We start from the raw sequence: 21723 nt of genomic DNA, 5'->3' as shown, positions 1-21723 counted from the left end.
CACGCCGTCTATCATCACGGCAACGTCTTGTGTTGAGGACGGAGTGGCTTGGCAAGCAGTACTAATCACCACTGCCGCCGCTGCGCACCGCCCTCCTTCCTGTTCGACCCAGGCTTCACCTACCTGAGTCGCTGCGTCCTGCAGGCTGGAGGGTGACGACCCACCTGTCCGAAGCCATTCAACCAGGGCTCCGCACGGGCCGCCGAGCTTCTTCTCAAGCCCCTCCTTTGACTCCTGCAGGACCTTAAAAACATTGAATAAGGACTGCAGGGCGAGGACAACTGATTGCACCTCCCCTGTAGCCCAGGAAAAGTTAATAGTATCGGTCGGCGGTGGACTAGGGCTCCCCTTGTCCCCTTCCGCCAACCGCGAGCCATCAAGGCCCTGCGGCATCTCCGCAGGCCCCTTCGGGTATGCTAGAGGCTCGGGGAGAAGCTCCATCGGCCCCGCCTGCAACCTTTCTTCGGCGGGCGACTGATACACGCCCTCCCCCCCCTTCACCTGTTTCCGACAGGAGCTCCAGCTCCTTGAGCGGCGACACCACGCTGGGAAGCTCGTCCGGGCTCTCCTCCCCCAGCCGATCCAGCAGGGCGAAGGGAAGACACGGCTCTGCCTCGGTCTCCGCTGAGCGGACTCCACCATCCCTCCATGGACAGATATCGTCCGGCCACGACCGGGTGCTTTGTGGCTCGCCACCTAGGAGGCAGGCTGACGTGAATGCGGAAAACCCTTCCCGCAGCCCTTCCCCTTTGGGCCCGTCACCTACCCCCGGCTGCAACCCGGTCTGCTGGAGGGCTTGGCAGTGTCTGGCGGCTTTCTTCTTCCCCATCCCGCGGTGTCTTTAGGAGCTCTCAGTTGCTCCCTCTGTGCTGCGTGTGCCGGCTTGCGGCCGCTGCCGCGTGTGCGCGCTTCGCGCCTTCCAAGCTGTGCTGCGCATGCTAGCTTATAGCTGCCGGCTCCCGCCGCGTGTGCGCGCTTTGTTGCGCTGTGCTGTCCTCTCTGGGCCGTGCCTGCTTGCTTGTAGCTGCAATGGGAGCGCGCTCTCGGTGCAACTAAGTCGAGCACGTGCCTCGCGCTGTTAAAGGTTGCTATGCCGGGTCTCTGCACAAAATTTATTTGCAGGTTCCGGTCCAAATGGACGGACCGGGATCCTGTCGGCTACGCCAGTTGTAAAAGGCGCTATATAGCGCCCGACCCAGCACAGACTCAGGCAGAGGCACGTACTTAGATAAAAGCTTCTTTATTTCTTCTTCAGCCGTGGGGCATGCCTTCCCCGTGTCCCACAGGCCCAACACAGTCCCAAAAGCACTTCCAATACAACAACTCACGATTAACCACACTTCTCTCCACCTCAGCACCACCACTCCTCCTCAGGCTTAGTCCTCTTCCTCCCGACTCTGGCTCTCTCGAGTGGTGGTGGCTGGCCTTTTTATACCCCACCCGGATGTAGTTCAGGTGCTTGGTCACCTGGGCCTAATTGCATTTCTGGGTGGGGCTGAGGAATTGACCAGCCGGGCTGGTAAGTCCACGCAGCTCCCCCTGGCGGCCATCCAAGCCCTCAACCAGGCTCTGGAGGACTCCATGTCCCATGGAGCCTTGCGCCAGGTTGGGGAATCATCGTCCACCAGGGAGGCTGCCACCAAGCGTCCCGGGGGAGGTACTGAGCTGCCCATGGTGGCTCCCCCGGAATAGATGCAGCAGGGGCGTCCCTGCCGGGCATGGGACCCGGCTGTCCTTCACAACAGAGAACATGCAAAGTCCTCATAGACAACAATAGGGTGCAGAAATTGACCCCAGGACCCTTGAACATTGAGGTAGCTGTGAGAAGTACCACACTGCCCTAATGCAAGTGCCTATATTTGTAAGTAAATACATTTCAATAAAGAAGAGAAAACCCTAATTCACACTCCAGATTGCCATTGTTGTAGTCCATGTGTCCACACAGCCCTCATCTGTTAATTCACAATGCATCACAGTGGAGGTGAATGTCAAGACAAAGCTCTGGAGTTGAGTCCGTCATTGAAGATGACATGTTCACTGCAGAGTCCAGCTAAAGATTAGGATGCAGAGCTTGACAGAAATGAGAGGAACAATGAGATTAAAAAGGATTAGTAAGAGCAGTGAAAGAGTGAGGGGCAATAGTGATCACTGGACATGGAGGGGCTTAAACTTGAGTTGCACTGAATGCATATTGACAGCCTCACTTCATCAGCTCCATTTGTCAGATTCCATTCTATCCACCCATCCATTTTCTTAAACTTAGGGTTATATGCATCTTTGAATCAACCCAAAAATGGATGGCTGTCCACTGCAGGGCACGCTGGCACCCACATCATCACTCAGACAGACTAAAAGGCGATTAACACAGCAGACACATGTTTTGATGCAAAAGGGAAAGTGGGAAAAATAAACACACATGAGGAGAATATGCAAAGTCCATGCATGCAGTGGACAGATCAGCATTGGAGCCTTAGTGTGAAGCAGCAGCAGCAACTAGTGTGCCACCATTGTACTTGCACAATGTCATTTTTTTAAAAGCATCCAACTAAAGTGTTTGATATTTCAGATTTACAGGAGAATGGCAGCTTCTCCAGATCTTCATCTGCTCAGACCACTTTTCAGAACACCGAGGAAAAGAAGAAATTGATAAGAGGATCAGGGAATTTGACCCCAGTGTCTCTCCAATGGAGCTCTAATCCTGCTGCTAAGCTGTCACAGACAGAAGCCATAAACACCGATCAACAGCAAGTGAATAAACGCAAACAAGTTCACACCGGAGAAAAACGTCATTGTTGTTTGGAATGTGGCAAACAATTTGCACACAATAGTAGTCTGCGGAAGCATATGAAAATTCACACTGGTGAGAAGTCTCATTGCTGTTCTGAATGTGGAAAGTGTTTCTTACAGAGAAGTGGTCTTAGTAGCCACATGGCCGTTCATACTGGGGAGACACCACATTGCTGTCCAGAATGTGGTAAAAGATTCCCACGGATTTGCAGTCTTCAGAGGCACAGAAGAATCCATACAGGAAAGAAAGCTTACTGCTGTCCAGAATGTGGCAAACAATTCTTTTATGGTAGCGCTTTTCGGACACACACACGAATTCATACTGGAGAGAAGCCATATTGCTGCTCTCAATGTGGGAAAAGATTTTCCAACAGTAGCAATTTGCGGGTTCACATGCGAACTCATACCGGAGAGAAGCCATATGTCTGTTCTGAATGTTACAAAACCTTTTCCACAAAGAGCAGTCTTTACAAGCATGCCAAAATTCACACTGGAGAAAAACCTTATTGCTGTTCTGAATGTGGGAAACGATTCCTAAGTAGATGCCAACTTCAAGAACATATCAGAATTCACAATGGGGAGAAACCTTACTGTTGTACTAAATGCGGTAAGAGATTTTCACACGGCAGTGCCCATCGTAGCCATAAAAGAACTCATACTGGTGAAAAATCTCACAGCTGTTCCGAATGTGGCAAACGTTTCTCGGCCAGCTCGAGCCTTAATAGCCACATGAGAATTCACACTGGGGAGAAACCCTTTTGCTGTGTAGAATGTGGCAAACGGTTTTCACATAAAAATAGCCTTCATAGCCATACCAGACTCCAACACACTGGAGAAAAACTTCACTCCTGTTCTGAATGTGGGAAACGATTCTACGATAGGATCAGGCTGCAGCGCCACATGCGAATTCACACTGGAGAGAAGCCGTATTGCTGTTCTGAATGCGGAAAAAGGTACTCTTCCGGTAGAAGTTTCCAGAGGCACGTACAAATTCATACTGGAGAAAAGCCTGTTCTAAACGTGGCAAACATCTTTCCCCCTGTCTCCACAAGCATGGAAAAAGTGAAAGACGACCATTGGTGTTCTGAATGAGGCAACAACAGTACTGTGCTGTAATAACAACTTACGCTAAAGGAAAGCTAAAAATGTTTATCGCAATAATGATGAAATACTCATGTAGAGTAAAATCATGTTCAGTGTGCAACACAAACCAACAAGAAGTGGTGCTAAAATGTGAACACAGTAACCAGATATTAGTATTGTTTGTTAGTTTTCTGTTCCTATTTTGCTTATCTTTTATGAAATTATAATACATAAGAATTCATCGTAAATTAAAGACTGAATATGGAAAACTGTTCTTTGTGACTTGAGAGCCACCTCTGGATTGACACTGGACAGAAATCTCACAGTTTGCTGGAATACAATGACTGGTCACACACAGCGGAAGCCTTCATAAACTCGAAACAATTCATGCTGGAGAGAAACCCCACTGCTGTCCCGTATGAGCGAAATGATTCTCAGAAAACAGTGAGCTTCATAGCCATTAAGGAATCTCATAGCTGTCCTGAATATGGCAATTGAGTCTCCTTCCGCCATCTTGAGAAACACAAAAGACTTCACAATGGAATGGAAAGTCAAAAAAATAGCATAGTACCAAGAAAGGCAGTTGGAAACTGTGGAAGAACTTTCGGACCCATCTTGACATCCTACCAGACTCCCATCATCCCATATGGGTTACAGAGGGATGCTTGACTTGGAATAATGGAAGTGCTACCCTTAGACCTGGCTGCACATCTGCAGGACTGACATCTACTGCGGTACAAACACTCATCGAGATTGCAGGGAACTCCGTTTCTGTTTGATTGGTAAGCAGGCAAATCCTATTTTGAAGGAATGAACCCCCCCCTAAGAATAAATGTAGTGTTGCTGTGAATGCGGCCAGCAGTATGAAGGAGAAGCGGCTGTGTCAGACTCTGAACCCCAAACTGCCATACAGGAAGTGATCTTTGCACCAGGGCTGTGACATAAAATATAATCAAACACCCGAGAACAGGAGGAGCTGGCAACAGTACTGTGCTGTGGTAACAGCTTCCAACAAACAAACGAATGCAACTGAAAAAGTTCACCGTGGTAATAAAAAAAAAAACTACAGACATAGAATAAACTCGAGTTCAGAGTGTGACGGAAACCAACGAGAAGTGCTGCAGACAACCTGATCAGGGTAACCAGCTGTTGGTTTCTTTGGTAACTGTTATACGTTTTTCTCAGCCTATTTTGTTTATCTTTTATGCGGTTACACCTTTTTTTTTTTCCCCTCAGAGTGTTCATTTCGAACATGGTTTACTTTCTAAAATAGCGTTTTCAGAGAGTTTGAACTGTTTTTTTGTATCTTCAACACCATCTTAATTTCATTTTGACGCCGTCTCGATTTTCGTGCATGTTGTTGTTTTTATGAGTCCCGTTGTTAGGATACCCTCTTGGTTGCCAGGGGGCTTGGCATTGGAGGTCATGGCACCTGACGTCACTGATGCAGCTGGCTGCCCGTGATGCCCTCTCCTGATTTGACTTTCTGGGTCATTCAAAGGAAATCTCTCTTTGACTTCCACTTTGATTTTTGAATTGCAATTAGAATTTGATAAGAGATGTGCCAGATTCTGGATTACAGCGTGTATTTCCTGATCATTCCCATTATTCAAAATGTGTCACCTTTTACATTTACCACCACTTACCTTTGATGTTTGTTACTACTTCTGTATCCTTATTGCTATTTGATTGTATTGTCCTATTTCTTCTTTGTCTTTATTACTGTTGTTTAATTCATTGTAAGGCAGGGCTCTCAAACTCCGGTCCTGGACGACCCCAGTGGCTGCAGGTTTTCATTCTAACCCTTTTCTTAATTAGTGACCTGTTTTTGGTGTCAATTAACTCCTTGTCCTTTCATTTTAATTGACTTGTTTTTTAAGATTTGTTCCCCCTGAATTTCTTCATTGTTCCTCTGAATTGCTTCATGTCCTTACTTAAACAGAAATTAAATGTGAAGTGAGTGAGCCAACAAAAGACCAACTAAGTCAGGGCCTCAAACTCCAACCAATTTCACTCCATCCAGTTGCTTCATTAGGCGCCGAGTCTTGTTAATTAAACCTGTTCTTTAATTCCATGGCTTGTTCAATCCTAAGCCCTAACCCTAACCCTAATTGTTGATCTTCTCTTTCCTAAAAGCACTGGTCAAATGTTTCATGGACCTGAAACAAACCTTTCACCTTTCTTGTATTTTCAGATATTGTATGATGGTCACAGTTTGCTGCTCCTCTTTTGGCTCATTTTGTGTCTCACTATGGTTTGATGCTAATTAAGGAAAGAGAAACAATTAAGGGGTCTGTGTCTTCAAGAGCAAGTCAGATAAGAAGTTAATTAGCAGCAGAAACCGGTCACTTATTAAGAAAAGGGTTAGAATGAAAACCTGCAGCCATTGTGGCCCTCCAGGACTGGAGTTGGGGACCCCTGTTGTAAGGTGACAATTAGGGTGCCTATTAAATAAAATGGATTATTATTATTATTTTCTACTCTAAATGTGTTGTCATTTTTAGTGTTGATTCTCATGAACCTGGTCTTCTTATTTTTCCCCTTCTGTTTCCCCTTCTTTTTCTCCTTTTTCTTCTTCTTCTTCCCCTTCTTCTTCTTTTCTTCCTCTTCCCCTTTTTTCCTCTTCTTCTTCTTTCCATTCTTCTATTCTTCCTCTTCCCCTTTTTCCTCTTCTTCTTCCCCTTCTTTTCTTCTTCTTCCCCTTTTTTCTCTTCTTCCCATTCTTCTTTTCTTCCTCTTCCCCTTTTTCTTTCTCTTCTTCTTCCCATTCTTCTTTTCTTCCTCTTCCCCCTTTTTCCTCTTCTTCTTCCCATTCTCCTTTTTTTCCTTTCCCCCTTTTTCTCTTCTTCTTCCCATTCTTTTCTTGCTCTTCCCCTTATTTCCTCCTCTTCTTCCCAGTCTTCCCCTTTTCCCTCTTCTTCTTCCCTCTTCTTCTTTTCTTCCTCTTCCCCTTTTTCCTCCTCTTCTTCTTCCCATTCTTCTTTTCTTCCTCTTCCCCTTTTTCCTCTTCTTCTTCCCATTCTTCTTTTCTTCCTCTTCCCCCTTTTTCTCTTCTTCCCATTCTTTTCTTCCTCTTCCCCTTTTTTCCTCTTCTTCCCATTCCCCCTTTTTCCTCCTCTTCTTCTTCCCTTCTTTTCTTGCTCTTCCCCTTTTTTCCTCCTCTTCTTCTTCCCATTCTTCCCCTTTTCCCTCTTCTTCTTCCCATTCTTCTTTTCTTCCTCTTCACCTTTTCTTTCTCTTCTTCTTCCCATTCTTCTTGTTTTCCTCTTCTTCTTCCCATTCTCCTTTTTTTCCTTTCCCCCTTTTCTTTCTCTTCTTCTTCCCATTCTTCTTTTCTTCCTCTTCCACCTTTTCTTTCTCTTCTTCTTCCCATTCTCCTTTTTTCCTTTCCCCCTTTTCTTTCTCTTCTTCTTCCCATTCTTCTTTTCTTCCTCTTCCCCCTTTTCTTTCTCTTCTTCCTGTTACAGATATTCATTTCTGTCTTGGCTGATATTTGTTCTTGTCGTGCATTGGGCTCCACTGGTGTAACAGAAGGGCTATGTCACCTGTAAAGTCCACATCCTCTAGCTTGGGTCAGCTGCTTCCCATTCTTCTTCCTTACCGTGGTTGATATCTTGATCCAATCGGTCACCAGGAGAAACAGAAAAGGTGACAGATGTCGTCCCTGTCATACTCCAGGAGTCCGTCGACTCACCTGCACGGACCACCCTTGCGAGACTTGCCCTTATAGTTGCTCCCTATGAGTGAAATGTTTTTTTTTTTTTTCGGTGGCGTCTCAGGAGGTTCCACAAGGTGTCACTATGCACACGGTCAACTACCTCCTCATCGACACTCTCCTTCTACTGACTGAATGTCCTGCCCTTGCTCTTCGTTTACTTTCACTTCAGTTTCTCTTTCTTCTGGATTCCTCTGCATTTATCCATATTACTAACCGAGAATGCTAAACCGGATGATGGACGCAGGCACATCCGGCCATGAGCCGTAGCTGCAAAAAGACGTACTGCGCAGGCGCAAAAAGAGTCCGCGAGAGTCGGCTGAGGAGCCGAGAAAGGCGGACAAAAGAGGGCGAGAGAGGCGTAGGTGCAAAAAGAGTCCGCGAGATTCGGAGAAAGGCGGAGAAAAGAGGGCGACAAAGGCGGATGAGGGGCCGCGAGTGGCGGACAAGACCACAGAAAAAAGGAGTGAGCACATACAAAAAGGAGAAATGAGGCGCAAAGTCAAACGCAGGAAAAGCACGAAACACATTGCACACGAAACTAGACCCGAAAAAAAAAAAAAAAAAAAAAGAGGCTCGCGCACAACAGCAAGGCACCCCCCCCCCCCCTCTACAGGCACCGGACGGGACACACACCAAGAGGGGGATTCAACAAGCCCATGGAACACAAAAAGAAAGAAGACGCTCGCGCGACAACAATCCTCAACAATCCCCCCCCCCCCCCATCCACTAACCGAGAATGCTAAACCGGATGATGGACGCAGGCACATCCGGCAATGGGCCGTAGCTGCAAAAAGACGTACTGCGCAGGCGCAACAAGAGTCCGCGAGGGTCGGCTGAGGAGCCGAGAAAGGCGGATAGAAGAGGGCGAGAGAGGTGGATGAGGGGCCGCGAGAGGCGGACAAGACCACAGAAAAAAGGAGTGAGCACAGGAAAAATTGAGAAATGAGGCGCAAAGAGCACCGAAAAAAGGAAACGGCACATAAAAAAAGTATTCAAAAGCAAGCAAAGCACGAAACACATTGCACACGAAACTAGACCCAAAAAAAAAAAAAAAAAAAAAAGAGGCTCGCGCACAACAGCAAGGCACCCCCCCCCCCTACAGGCACCGGACGGGACACACACCAAGAGGGGGATTCAACAAGCCCATGGAACACAAAAAAAAGAACACAAAACCACCCCACAGACCCTTCAAGGAAGGGACGGGACACACACAAAGAGGGGGATTCAACAAGACACAGGAACACAAAAAGAAAGAAGACGCTCGCGCAACAACAATCCTCAACCCCCCCCCACACACACACATCCATAAGAAGTGACACCCAAAGCCACATATTCTAAAGTGAACATCAACACCTTCACACTAGACAGCATAGGTGTCAGCATTGGTGGATCTCCTTACAATAAAGCACCATTAACCGTTCAACTACAGAAAAAGAAACATATTAACAGTGACTGCGATCCTCCTTAATACTTATCCATATTTCGCATGCTGAGAAAGAAACAAGTCATGAATACACGGTCACGGGTACAAAACGAAAAGGAAAGGATAACAGGAACAAACACACGAAAGAAACAACAAAATAGACGGCTATGCAGCATAGGTGGATCTCATTACAATAAGGCACTATTAACCGTTCAACCGCAGAAAAGGCTCCATATTAACAGTGAGTGCAATACTCCTTATTACTTATCCATATTTCTAAAAGAAAAAATGACTCGACTCCAAAAACGCAAAGCTCAACTAAAGCTTCTAACTAACGATGTACCTAAAAGTAAAACCTTTATGAACTGCATTAGATCCTACAATAGTTCATTTGCTTTTAGTAAATATCAGGCCACCAAAAGGCAATGGCCCATACTGCTTTCCCATATGTGCACAAATACTGCATTGCATTGGAACAGTGCACCCTGAAACAAATCAACAACGCAAATATGCACAAATCTACATCCTGGATCCACATGACGCAAACTATCAATCAAAGTCCTGCATCGCAACAGGCACGGATTCAAAACGAAACACCTCCCGTCTCAGACATACGTTAACGGCAGCGAAAGCTACAACGGGCTTCTCACACAGCACAGGCAAATCGATTACAGCTCCAAAACAACACGTCCCAAATACTGCACATGCAACAACGCGCCTCTCAAACGGCACAAGCAAAACATACACCAGGAAAATTCATTCGGATTAATGAATGTCATTTGCAATCATTGTCATTCAGTTCACTTCCCTGAAGAAACAACTGGAAATACAAGTTATACATTTACACGTTGTTGTCAAAAGGGTCAAATTAGACTGCCTTCTTTACATTCATATACTGAATATCTACAGAGGCTTATAACTGACGATGTACCTGAAAGTGAAATCTTTATCAACTACATTAGATCCTACAAATCGGTATCCACTATGAACATTAACGGTGGCACTGCACGTGACATCCGTCTTGAAAAAATGTTGTTTATTGATGAATGTTCAATGGCATGAAGTCACTTACTCAACACCATTCATAAACTTCTACAAACGTTTTTGAATAATAATATTCGATTTGGAGGAAAGGTACTTTTATGAGGAGGAGATTTTAGACAGTGATTAGCTATTCTTCCAGATGCCATGCACTCAGCTATTGTTCAGTGCACCTTAAAATACGCAGACAATTGGCATTACTTTCAAAAGATACAGTTAGTAAAAAACATACGATGTCCAGAACCAGATCATAACAATTGCTTATTACAACTGAGAGATGGTACACTCACCAATACAGCTGGACTTCAGGCACATATTATTACAATTCCTCAAGCCTTTATCTGCGACAACTTAGTTACAGAGACATTTGGAACAGCAATCTCATTAGACCAAATGCCCCTTTTAACACAACGCACTATATTATGTCCAAAAAATATTAATGTGGAAAACATTAATACCCAAGTCATTCCATTACTTCCTGGAGAGACACAACTCTTTCTAAGCTCTGACAAACTTGACTCTGATCACAACAATAACCATCTTAAATGACCTTACAAGTTCTGAGCTAGAATTACCTTTTACACTTAAACGGCGTGTACAAAGAAATTTTCAAATAAACCTTTACACTGTGCCACACACTTTATTGTTTGCTTTCTATTTGCATAATCTACACCGTCACACTATTCTATATCTCATTCATACATCACGCTCTTTGTCATTCCCAACACCAGGGGTTGGCGAGTGAAGCGAGCAGGGGGCGGAGCCCCCTAGTCGAGTCTCTAATTGAGAATAAAGATTGGGACCAAAACATCTTCCGAGAGCAACTTCTCCCAACCAGAACAGTTTGGTGACCAACAATGAACAGTCCAGCATGATGGAGCCCTGGGCCATGAGGCAAAAGTGACAACTAAGTGGCTCGGGGAACAAAATTTGGGGTCCATGGCCAGGAAACTCCCCATTCAGAACTTGTGTTCAATCCTCAAGGGGCTGCGGGTGGATTAACAAAAACCCACCAATTCTGACAAACTCCAAGCATTGATTGTGCGAGAATTGTCTGCCATCAGTCAGGATTGGGCTCAGAAGTTGATTGCTAGCCTGCCAGGGTGAATTGCAGAGGTCTTGAAAAAGAAAGAAGAGCCAACACTGCAAATATGAACAAAAGCCCCATTATGACCACATTTTCTGTTTCTGAATGAACCAATTATTCCAGTTCTTTACTCTCAAGCATTGTGAACATTTACGGAGCAATACACATCATTCTACTGTCTTCGGGGAGTGAATTTTGTAGTGTTTTGAGTGTACAGAAAAGTATTCACGTGTCTGTGTGTCCACGAACGTCGTCCTGGGCCGGATTTCTGAAATTGTGGTGATATTGCCACCTGCTGGGCGGCTTGCAGAACAGCATTTAGAGTTGAAAACCCGTGAAATCGTCGGCTGTAATGGCCCTTCCTGCATGTACAATTAAATACTAGGTGGATTCAGTAGACATTTTAATGCGATGTGTTGCTTTACCTAGAAAACGGATTAAATTTTTTCACACAAAAAAAGTTACGTTGACTTTTAAAAAAAATATATTTATAAATATATATACAGTATATATACCAGTAACGGCGCACTGCACGAATACACTTGACAGACCCCCGTGACCCTGTGTTCGGATTCAGCGGGTTGGAAAATGGATGGATGGAATACACTTGACTTGAGCATTCATGTTATTCTTCGTCTTTCTCTTTCTCTGTACGTTTACCATTCGTTTGCTCAGAGGTTGATGCGCTTGCTGCTTCCTGAGCAGCTCTTCTTTACTCCACCCTAGCAGCCCGCTGCTTCTCTTCTTTCGTCGGCATCTTTTCGCGTTAAAACTGATTGTTAGTTTTTGTGTTGCAATTGCTTAATACGTTTTCTTTAATCTGTCTCTCAATCTGGCACTTAAGTCTTCAATCTGCCTCAAGAATGATTAGCGAAGGTGGCAGAGAATGAGAACGGCGCACGTACGCATGCGCTGCACGGCCGCCCTGCTGCGCGCTGCCGAGAGTTGATCTTCTTCTATAATACGCTACCGTGGCTGTTCGTTTGTCTGTTCAGGGTTTTAAATCCCCTGTAGCTCGTTCTACAATAAAATAAAATAAAAGGAGTAATAAAATCATCACCCCGAAAGCGGATAGTAGATGTCACGTAGTATATGTGTACCAAATTTTAAGTCAATAGGTGAAACGGTTTGCGAGCTACAGATGATTTAAAATCCTGGACAGACAAATAAACAGCCACGGTAGCGTATTATAGAAGAAGATAACCAGTTACATAAGACATATCCATTCCGTGGTTTTGCTTCGGATGCAGAACTGAAAGAACCCAATAATCCAGAAGTTTATTAAATGCTGCATACACGCGGGCCTCTAAACAGGTCTGAGTGCAGGAAGTAAAAGGAATTGAAATTGATATAAAGGGCATGCAATATACAGGTAGGCGTCAGTACACCGGCGAAACACGGGGAGTGGCTCGTGGAAAGTGGGCGGAGTCAAACAGATGCCGCTGACAGCGCCGTCATCTTACGGGCCTCAGCGTGTCACAGGTCGCTGAATCGGCCTGAGGCTTCAGACTGTTGGACTCTCTTGGCCAAATCTGGGCGATGTCGGCGATGAACACGGGGGAAAGATTTCCTCAAGATATAAAAGGTGATGGAAAACCGATATCAGGGAACATTCACTCCGAGCCTGACGGGGGACAACTGTTGGTTCTTGCAAGGAGAGGCGGATGTGCAGTACAAGCGCAAAAAGTAAGTGCCTCAAACGCTAAGCACGCGGACCTCACTTTTCCATCCATTATCCAACCCGCTATAGCCTAACTACAGGGTCACGGGGGTCTGCTGGAGCCAATCCCAGCCAACACAGGGCGCAAGGCAGGAAACAAACCCCGGGCAGGGCACCAAACACCAAGCACACACTTGGGACAATTTAGGATCGCCAATGCACCTAACCTGCATGTCTTTGGACTGTGGGAGGAAACCCACGCAAACACGGGGAGAACATGCAAACTCCACACAGGGAGGACCCGGGAATACTAACTGCGCTACCCACTGCGCCACCATGCCGCTCCACCTCACTTTTCTATTGAGGTAAATTGATACAAACATGTTTTAATGTGTCTCTGGTTATTGTCTTCTGGTTTGTTTCCAGTTTTGGAGGGACACAGTTCAAACTCCCAAGACTGTGCTGATATACTGATATTCAAAAGGTCAATGATGTGTATCTCAAAGACCTGACGTGCTGGCTTAAGTCCGATTTCATATATGAGATCAGTGTAAAAAAAACTTCTGCGGTGGGCTGGTGCCCTGCCCGGGGTTTGTCTCCTGCCTTGCGCCCTGTGTTGGCTGGGATTGGCTCCAGCAGACCCCCATGACCCTGTAGTTAGGATATAGCAGGTTGGATAATGGATGGATGGATGGGTGTAAAAAACTTAATAAAGAGCTGCTCTGAAGCTCCCAGTAGCAAACAAAAAATATTGTTTTGTAGACCAGTCAAATCTGCATTGTTAAAGAAGAAAGCGAAACAAAAAAACAATCACAGGCAGAAAGAAAGTTCTTTCCAGACACGAGTCGATAAAACAGACGGCTCTAAGATGGCCGTGGAGCCCCTTAAGAGGAAGCCAGGGAGGATGAGGCTGACTCGGGGTTGAGGGGCTTCAACCTAGAAGTGGGAATGGATAAGTAACATTACTGAGTATCCTGTTGATAACACGGCACTCGTGTTAAATGTCTGCTGGGAAGCGATTTACACTTCCAGTAACTTTGCAGTCCATCTCATTAAAACAGTTTGAGATCCCTGAATTAAGCCGTCCGAGTCTTCAAGAGCAAGGCAAATAAAATGAATTCAAAAGGAAGGAGCAAAAACGGGTCACTAATTAAGAATGAAAATTTAGAATTAAAACCTGCAGCCACTGGGGCCCTCCAGGACCGGAGTTGGGAACCACTGGTGTATAGAGACTCAACATGGCAACTTCTGAACATCAGTTTTCCATCTGTCTACCATACCAGAGCGTGGTATAAAAATGAGCTGGCACAATGATCCCTTAAATGAAAAGAAATAGATCAAATAAAGCAAAACAGTGAGATTAGACACTAAAGAGTGCTTAAGATATTCTTTTCAAAAGTTTCTAGTATTTGGGGGACAATAGTTAGTTGATGAGATTCTAATCACTGCTGTGCTAATACAAGACCTTCTGCTATAATGTCACTTTCCGCACTCTTCCAAGCTGTCGGCCCTACATGGCATTAGTACTCCACACAGGGTGCTTGAAGGGGGGGTCTGCAGGGCTGTGCGCCTCCTTGCCTTCTTTCTTTTGTACGGGCTGAACACTGAAGGTACCCCTCTTAGTATCTGCCTTTAGCAGACTCTGACCTTTGACCGGCCTGAGCTCCTCCCACTTGACATACCGATGACCAATAAGATGGCTGATTCCAGACTTTGGGCAGGTACTTTACACACAGTCCGATCCAGATGTATGAGTATCAATGTACTTGAAAATTATGCACATAATTCAAATCTGTATGGAGCGGTTCATACAGCGCTTCCATGTAAATTACATGTGAGCCCCCCCCAGTAAACACAATTTAAATAAATGATGTTAGCTCCAAAAACATTTCATGCAAAAAGTTTGCAAATCAATGAGCCTGTTCGCATGATGAAATGGAGCAGACTGCAAACATCCTGGTAAAATTAAGCAATATCTACGTGTGTTCTTATTAGGCTGTTTTTGAAGGATATGGAAAGAAGCATCGGACCAAACTGAGCCAACCGGCCTGGAGCCTGGAACAAGACAAACATCACGCAACCTGTTTGGAGAAGAGGCTTCATTTTTATCAGAAGTTATCGTTGTACACAGGCACAAATACACGAAAATCGACTTTTCTTGATGTTTTTGAACATCGGAGAATCTGAATCTGAAATTAACTGAATAGCAAATTTTAAACCATATCTCTAAACCTCCATTTGGAAGTGATAGATAGATAGATAGATAGATAGATAGATAGATAGATAGATAGATAGATAGATAGATAGATAGATAGATAGATAGATAGATAGATAGATAGATAGATAGATAGATAGATAGATATCATATAGTGCCTTTCCTATCTATCTATCTATTATATAGTGCCTTTCATAGATAGATAGATAGATAGATAGATAGATAGATAGATAGATAGATAGATAGATAGATAGATAGATAGATAGATAGATAGATAGGAAAGGCACTATGTAATAGATAGATAGATAGATAGATAGATAGATAGATAGATAGATAGATAGATAGATAGATAGATAGATAGATATGAAAGGCACTATGTAATAGATAGATAGATAGATAGATAGATAGATAGATAGATAGATAGATATGAAAGGCACTATGTAATAGATAGATAGATAGATAGATAGATAGATAGATAGATAGATAGATAGATAGATAGATAGATAGATAGATAGATAGATAGATAGATATGAAAGGCACTATGTAATAGATAGATAGATAGATAGATAGATAGATAGATAGATAGATAGATAGATAGATATGAAAGGCACTATATAATAGATAGATAGATAGATAGATAGATAGATAGATAGATAGATAGATAGATAGATAGATAGATAGATAGATAGATATGAAAGGCAATATGTAATAGATAGATAGATAGATAGATAGATATGACAGGCACTATATAATAGATAGATAGATAGATAGATAGATTAGATAGATAGATAGATAGATATGAAAGGCACTATATAATAGATAGATAGATAGATAGATAGATAGATAGATAGATAGATAGATAGATAGATAGATAGATAGATAGATATGAAAGGCACTATGTAATAGATAGATAGATAGATAGATAGATAGATAGATAGATAGATAGATAGATATGAAAGGCACTATAAGATAGATAGATAGATAGATAGATAGATAGATAGATAGATAGATAGATAGATAGATAGATTTGAAAGGCACTATATGATAGATAGATAGATAGATAGATAGATAGATAGATAGATAGATAGATAGATAGATAGATAGATAGATTTGAAAGAGATTTGAAAGGCACTATATGATAGATAGATAGATAGATAGATAGATAGATAGATAGATAGATAGATAGATAGATAGATAGATAGATAGATAGATTTGAAAGGCACTATATGATAGATAGATAGATAGATAGATAGATAGATAGATAGATAGATAGATAGATAGATAGATAGATAGATCTGCTGAAAAGGTTGCCACTCTCTGCGGTGCCTGAGTCATAACATGAATACTGAACTGAATACTTTCTACATATAAAAATGGAAAATCAGTTAACAATAAGAAACTCATTGCCATCTCAGTTTGGTGCATTTTTTGGTGCTGAAGTGCCAAATTAAAATACGTAACACATTAACAGTTGCTGGCTTGAATGCTAGAAGCATCGAAAAAAAAAAGTGAGTTGGAGTTGTGTGTAGCTGAGCAGAATGATTTCAACCTGAACAAATAATAAAGATGGGGATGAGAAGAACTTTTACGTTTTTAGTGCTCTCACTCACATGACTGTTTGTTCAGGTGTCATCACTCAGACTTTTCCAACCAAACAAAAATGAAGATATTTGTTCAAAATGTAAGAAGAAATAACAGATTAAGGCTTCCTGTAGGACATGAAAGCTACCTGAACAAACGTTTAAGTGCAAGGGAGTACAGGCAGAGTGAAAATTTAGTTTATTTCTTCGTATTATTTTAAAAAACCCACATTGTATTCTACATGTTTCTGCATTGATGAGGTCTCAAAAAAAAAAAAAAAAATAATAATAATAAATGTATTGCTAACAAAATACAGCAGATGCTCAAACTCATTGCAGCGAAACTGAAATCTTTGTGAAAAGTGCCGTTTTTAGTCGCCCTTTAACAATTTACTGTTACTAGATAGATAGATAGATAGATAGATAGATAGATAGATAGATAGATAGATAGATAGATAGATAGATAGATAGATAGATAGATACTTTACTGTGTAAATGTACACAATAGCCATAAAACAGAGCACACAACTGTATGAGGATTTGAAAATAAAATGTTATTAATTATGTTGAAACAACAAATAATGAATCGTTAATAAATATCTTGGCATGAATACAGTAACACAAATCAAGATATCAGTTGCTGTTTTTGCCTATATTTTTATTCTGACAGAGCTAAATAGGTAATACTGATGCTAGGAAATGCAAACTAGTAAAACAATTAAAACACACGTAAAAGAGCTCTCACGTAGGAAAGGTGTTTTTTTTTTCTTGTGTTTCCTGCAGGTTGCCTCTTTCCTTCAATGTCCAGGCTACCCAGTTTGGAGGAAAATCGATGCGCCTTTAAGAGGAGAAATCGACCGCTCCAAGATAGCGGGTCTATTGACGTGCCCGGCCAATGCGAATGCGGCATCCGTTTATCGAAATCTGCGACAGCAGCCATGTCGTTTCTGAGAGTCGCGCGTTGATGACTCGTTTTGCTGTGCCTCCAAGAATACGAAGCGCATGTGCGCATGTCTGCATTTCTGACAGCGATAAAGACGAGCAGAAGAAGAGGAGAAAGCGACAGGGAGAGAAAGAGCTGCGAGGAGGAGAGTCGGTGAGCATCGGACGGGGATGAGAATACCGGGGGTGGGGGTATGGATAGGGGGGACCGACCGGGACTGAGCTGATAGTTTACGGCGTTCACACTGAGTTTATGTCGCTTTAATAAACCCCGTCTTACAGCCGAGGCTCAATCGGTCTCACAAACAGGACGGGATGAGTCAGTTTACCAATATCTACGCACTGGCGATTTGTAGGCAGCGCCGAGAAACGATCGAGGAAGAAATCAAAGAGGTTAAAAAAGACAAAGCGGAGAGAATAACAAATACAGAGGGTTGGCTGGGACTTGGAGTGTTCTGATTATAGATAGATAGATGGATACTTTATTAATCCCAAGGGGAAATTCCCATACTCCAGCAGCACCTTACTGATAAAGAACAGTATTAAATTAAAGAGTGATAACAATGCAGGTATACAGACAGACAATAACTGTGTATAATGTTAACGTTTAACCCCCCGGGTGGAATTGAAGAGTCGCATAGTGTGATGGAGGAACGATCTCCTCAGTCTGTAAATAGACTCAGTCTACAATAGAGCCTGCCGTCCTCAGCAGGTTGTCCAGGCGTTATGGGATAAGATTATGGGATAAGCTGGGAAAGCAAAAGACCCGAGTTACGGCTCATCGTGTTATTGGTGGGTTTTCCATATTATATCTTGCCTGAAGAAGGGGCCTGAGTTGCCTCGAAAGCTTGCATATTGTAATCTTTCTAGTTAGCCAATAAAAGGTGTCATTTTGCTTGGCTTTTCTCTACATTCATAATGGCTAACACGGTACAACACCCTAGTACTACACATATTCATCAGACATAGAGAGGATGGTTTTCGGGTAAAATCCTTTCATTTCTTTTACAACTCGCAAAAACGCGTGCACACTTCTGTACTTCATGTGCGGGGGGGGGGGGGGGGGGTATAAATAAAAACCCGCAATACCTCGTACAGGTTATTACATAATATACGGTATATACAGTGGCGTAGCTAGGAGGGGGGGGGGGGGGGGTATAAATAAAAACCCGCAATACCTCGTACAGGTTATTACATAATATACAGTATATACAGTGGCGTAGCTAGGAGGGGGCGGTCCGCAACTTGGCGGCACTTTATTGGGGGCGACATTATTGACCAAAAGGCTCAGTACAATTCGTGTGTAAGCAGCAGGGGTCCTTAAAAATATCACACGTGAACGGGATAAGTCAAATTCTCTGATTTTTATCCACAAATGGTTCAAAAAATTATTTTCAGACTGGCCTTCTGTGACGACATCAGACACAGCAGTTGAAATTTATGAGGCAATGACAAAAATAAACATAAACATTACACCGATAATAATTTCTAGGAAGATAAACAACTAATTTACAATTTATAATTTCGTTTCGTTATCGATCCGAATGCGTTCTTGCTCTGCACAGAAAACATCCCGACCTATCACTTGTACACGACACCGGTTCTGGTTTTCGCAGCGTAATTATATTAAACTAATAATTAGAACAGGCTTATCAGTGCGTCTATACTATATTCTTGTCTGGTTGATGCTTATAAATAATTATATGTCAAAATGATTGCGGTTTCTCTATATATTACAGTTTTTCTCCGTTGCTTTGGTGCATTTCTCACAACAGACTTAACATTTGCACAACAGCGAGTGCCTTTCTCAAAACACTTAGTGCAAATGACAAAACATCATGGATGACAAGGCAAAAGCAGGTAACCTCTTCAAAATCCTTAATCCGTACCTCAAAAGCAAGTATTTACATCGCTGAATATGTCAGTGCCATCAAAATGCCAAGTCCATGAATCATCGTCCACGGACATGACAGCCAAAATGTAAAGTCATGTTATCAATATAAAATTGGCACAATCTAAACATTTTCTGATGCACAAAACATCTGAATGACAAGGGCATGGAAACATAAAAATGCAAAACACCGATTGCGGGAGATTGATTCAAGAAGAATATTTTATTGATTGCACAGGTATATGGTGACATACCATGCACTGCACTTGGAGTCTAGCAAAAAAAATGCACTTCAATATTTTATGCATAACATATGAAATGAAGGAAAAAAATTACAACATCGAAAACAATATATACATACTGAAACTCTAAATGCTCTCTACAATTGCTGCTGATCCTGTATATTGGGCCACATGTTCTCATCCACATCACAACGGATATCTTCCTTTGCAATGCAGCGTGGAAAGAACCTTCTAGAATGTCTTATCCCCACACGCAGCATCCATGGCAGCAAGCAGTGTCATTTGTGTATGTGGGTTACGCTCCTATACCTTCCACCTCCAAGCTGAGAAGAACTCCTCAATTGGGTTGAGGAATGGGGAATATGGAAGTAGGAATTCCATCAGCATCCTGGGGTGGTTGGCAAACCATTGTCTGATTAGGTTGGAGTGATGGAAACTCACATTATCATAAATGATCACATACTGTGGTACATTTTCTTGACCAATCTCCTCTTCAGGAATGAGATCCCTGTAGAAGGTGTTCAAGAAGGTCAGCAGATGTTTGGTGTTGTATGGCCCCACAAGAGGAATATGAGTGTGGACCTCCATTGTCCGAAATAGCCGCACACATAGTGATGTTCTCACCCCGCTGGCCTGGCACGTCAACAGTAGCTCTCTGTCCAATCAGATTACGCCCACGTCTTCTTCCTTTGGCCAAGATGAAGATAAATGTATATGAAAATATGTGGTGGTTCACTTGATTCCAGGTCCATTATACGCTGTATCAAACAAGATACTACAGTAAGTTGGATGTAAAATGCATTTTCATTTTGGAGACAATAGAGTCAAATCTAACATATTCATGTTGCGTTCACAGCGGTAGCAAATGTGTCAAAGTGAAATCAACTGTATTGTATGTTGATATACAATGTTGGACTATTTGCTGTACAGTTGATTACAGTTACAGTATTACTGCACATGTTCAGTCTTACCTGTACATACTGGTACCGACGATCCTTCACTTCTTCACTGTTCCTTTCAAATGGTACATAGTATAACTGCTTCATACTCATTTGGTTTCTCCTCTGCACTCTGTCAATAGTTGAGATGCTGACAGACTGGACATTCTCAAACACATCGTTAGTATTGTGAATAGAAACCAAAAAAAGTTTTGTAGAAACCTATAAAATACACTTGACAGCCAATGATATCTTGTTGAACGCTTTTGACTGCAATGACTTACACAATGAAAAAATGACGTTTGTCTGGAGTGTAAGACTATGCAAAAGAGGGCTACACAATGCATTTTGATCATCATGACATAAGCAACCACTGATGCATGATAGAGCTGAGAATTGCACATAAGTGTCTGCCTGAGTGAAGTAAAGCAATCGCAAAATGACGAGAACACCCAGAAATTGCTGTTATGATGTGCACAACTGACTAAAGGTTGTGGGAATTGAAGAAGCAGTTTTGAGAACTGCAATTCTGTTGTGAGAAATGCACCAAAGCAACTGAGAAAAAACTGTAAGAAATCTATGCAAAATGTATCATAATGTTTCTCTATACGTCATTTTAATTTTCTATTTAAATAGGTTAACATATTCAGATATGTAGAAGGGCGAGAGAGAAAGAGAGCTATAAATGATAACAGCCAGGATATGTGCCTCAGTGTAATGTCGGGTCCACAAGAGGGCAGCAGTGTGCCGTGAACAAAGGCACCATGATGCACATAGAAAGTGGAGGTCGGATACAGATGTACACATAAAGCACCAAAATAAAAATAAATACAGGAAACCCCAAGCTTTGAACTAGAATATAAGACAAAAAAGCAGAATATAAACACAAAATATTACCAGAAAACCTTGCGTGTTTAATCTTTTTTTGTAAAGCAGATTTCAAAGAACACTCAACCACGAGGTGCATTTTGAATACGGAATGTGGCTGATCGTTCCCTTCTCTGCTGTTCAGCAGGAATTTTCCCTTTCTTACATCCAGTCTCGGACCAATCAGTTTTATTTATCGATCCCATCATTTACTCTGTTGTCGTCATTTATTTTCCTCTCCTCTCGTAT

General features: G+C 42.7%; 2 protein-coding genes across 3 annotated transcripts in view; both read left to right on the top strand.

Moving 5' to 3' along the window:
• LOC114641603 (gastrula zinc finger protein XlCGF57.1-like) overlaps positions 1-4711 on the top strand; it is a 187792-nt gene extending 183081 nt beyond the window's left edge. For both annotated transcript variants that reach the window (XM_051927458.1, XM_028790640.2), the window contains exon 3: positions 2567-4711. In XM_051927458.1, the coding sequence (XP_051783418.1) occupies positions 2567-3879 (1313 nt within the window). In that variant the 3' untranslated portion in view covers positions 3880-4711. The remainder of the gene's footprint in view (positions 1-2566) is intronic.
• Positions 4712-17581: 12870 nt separating this feature from the next.
• Positions 17582-21723, top strand: part of LOC114641605 (gastrula zinc finger protein XlCGF57.1-like) — a 61073-nt gene continuing 56931 nt past the window's right edge. The window contains exon 1 of the mRNA XM_028790641.2: positions 17582-17690. The gene's annotated coding sequence lies outside the window, so the exon portion shown is untranslated. The remainder of the gene's footprint in view (positions 17691-21723) is intronic.

Source organism: Erpetoichthys calabaricus, chromosome 5, assembly GCF_900747795.2.
Source record: "Erpetoichthys calabaricus chromosome 5, fErpCal1.3, whole genome shotgun sequence".
Lineage (NCBI taxonomy): Eukaryota > Metazoa > Chordata > Cladistia > Polypteriformes > Polypteridae > Erpetoichthys > Erpetoichthys calabaricus.
The sequence above is the reverse complement of the archived record's forward strand: the minus strand, read 5'-3'. Positions and strand labels throughout refer to the sequence as shown.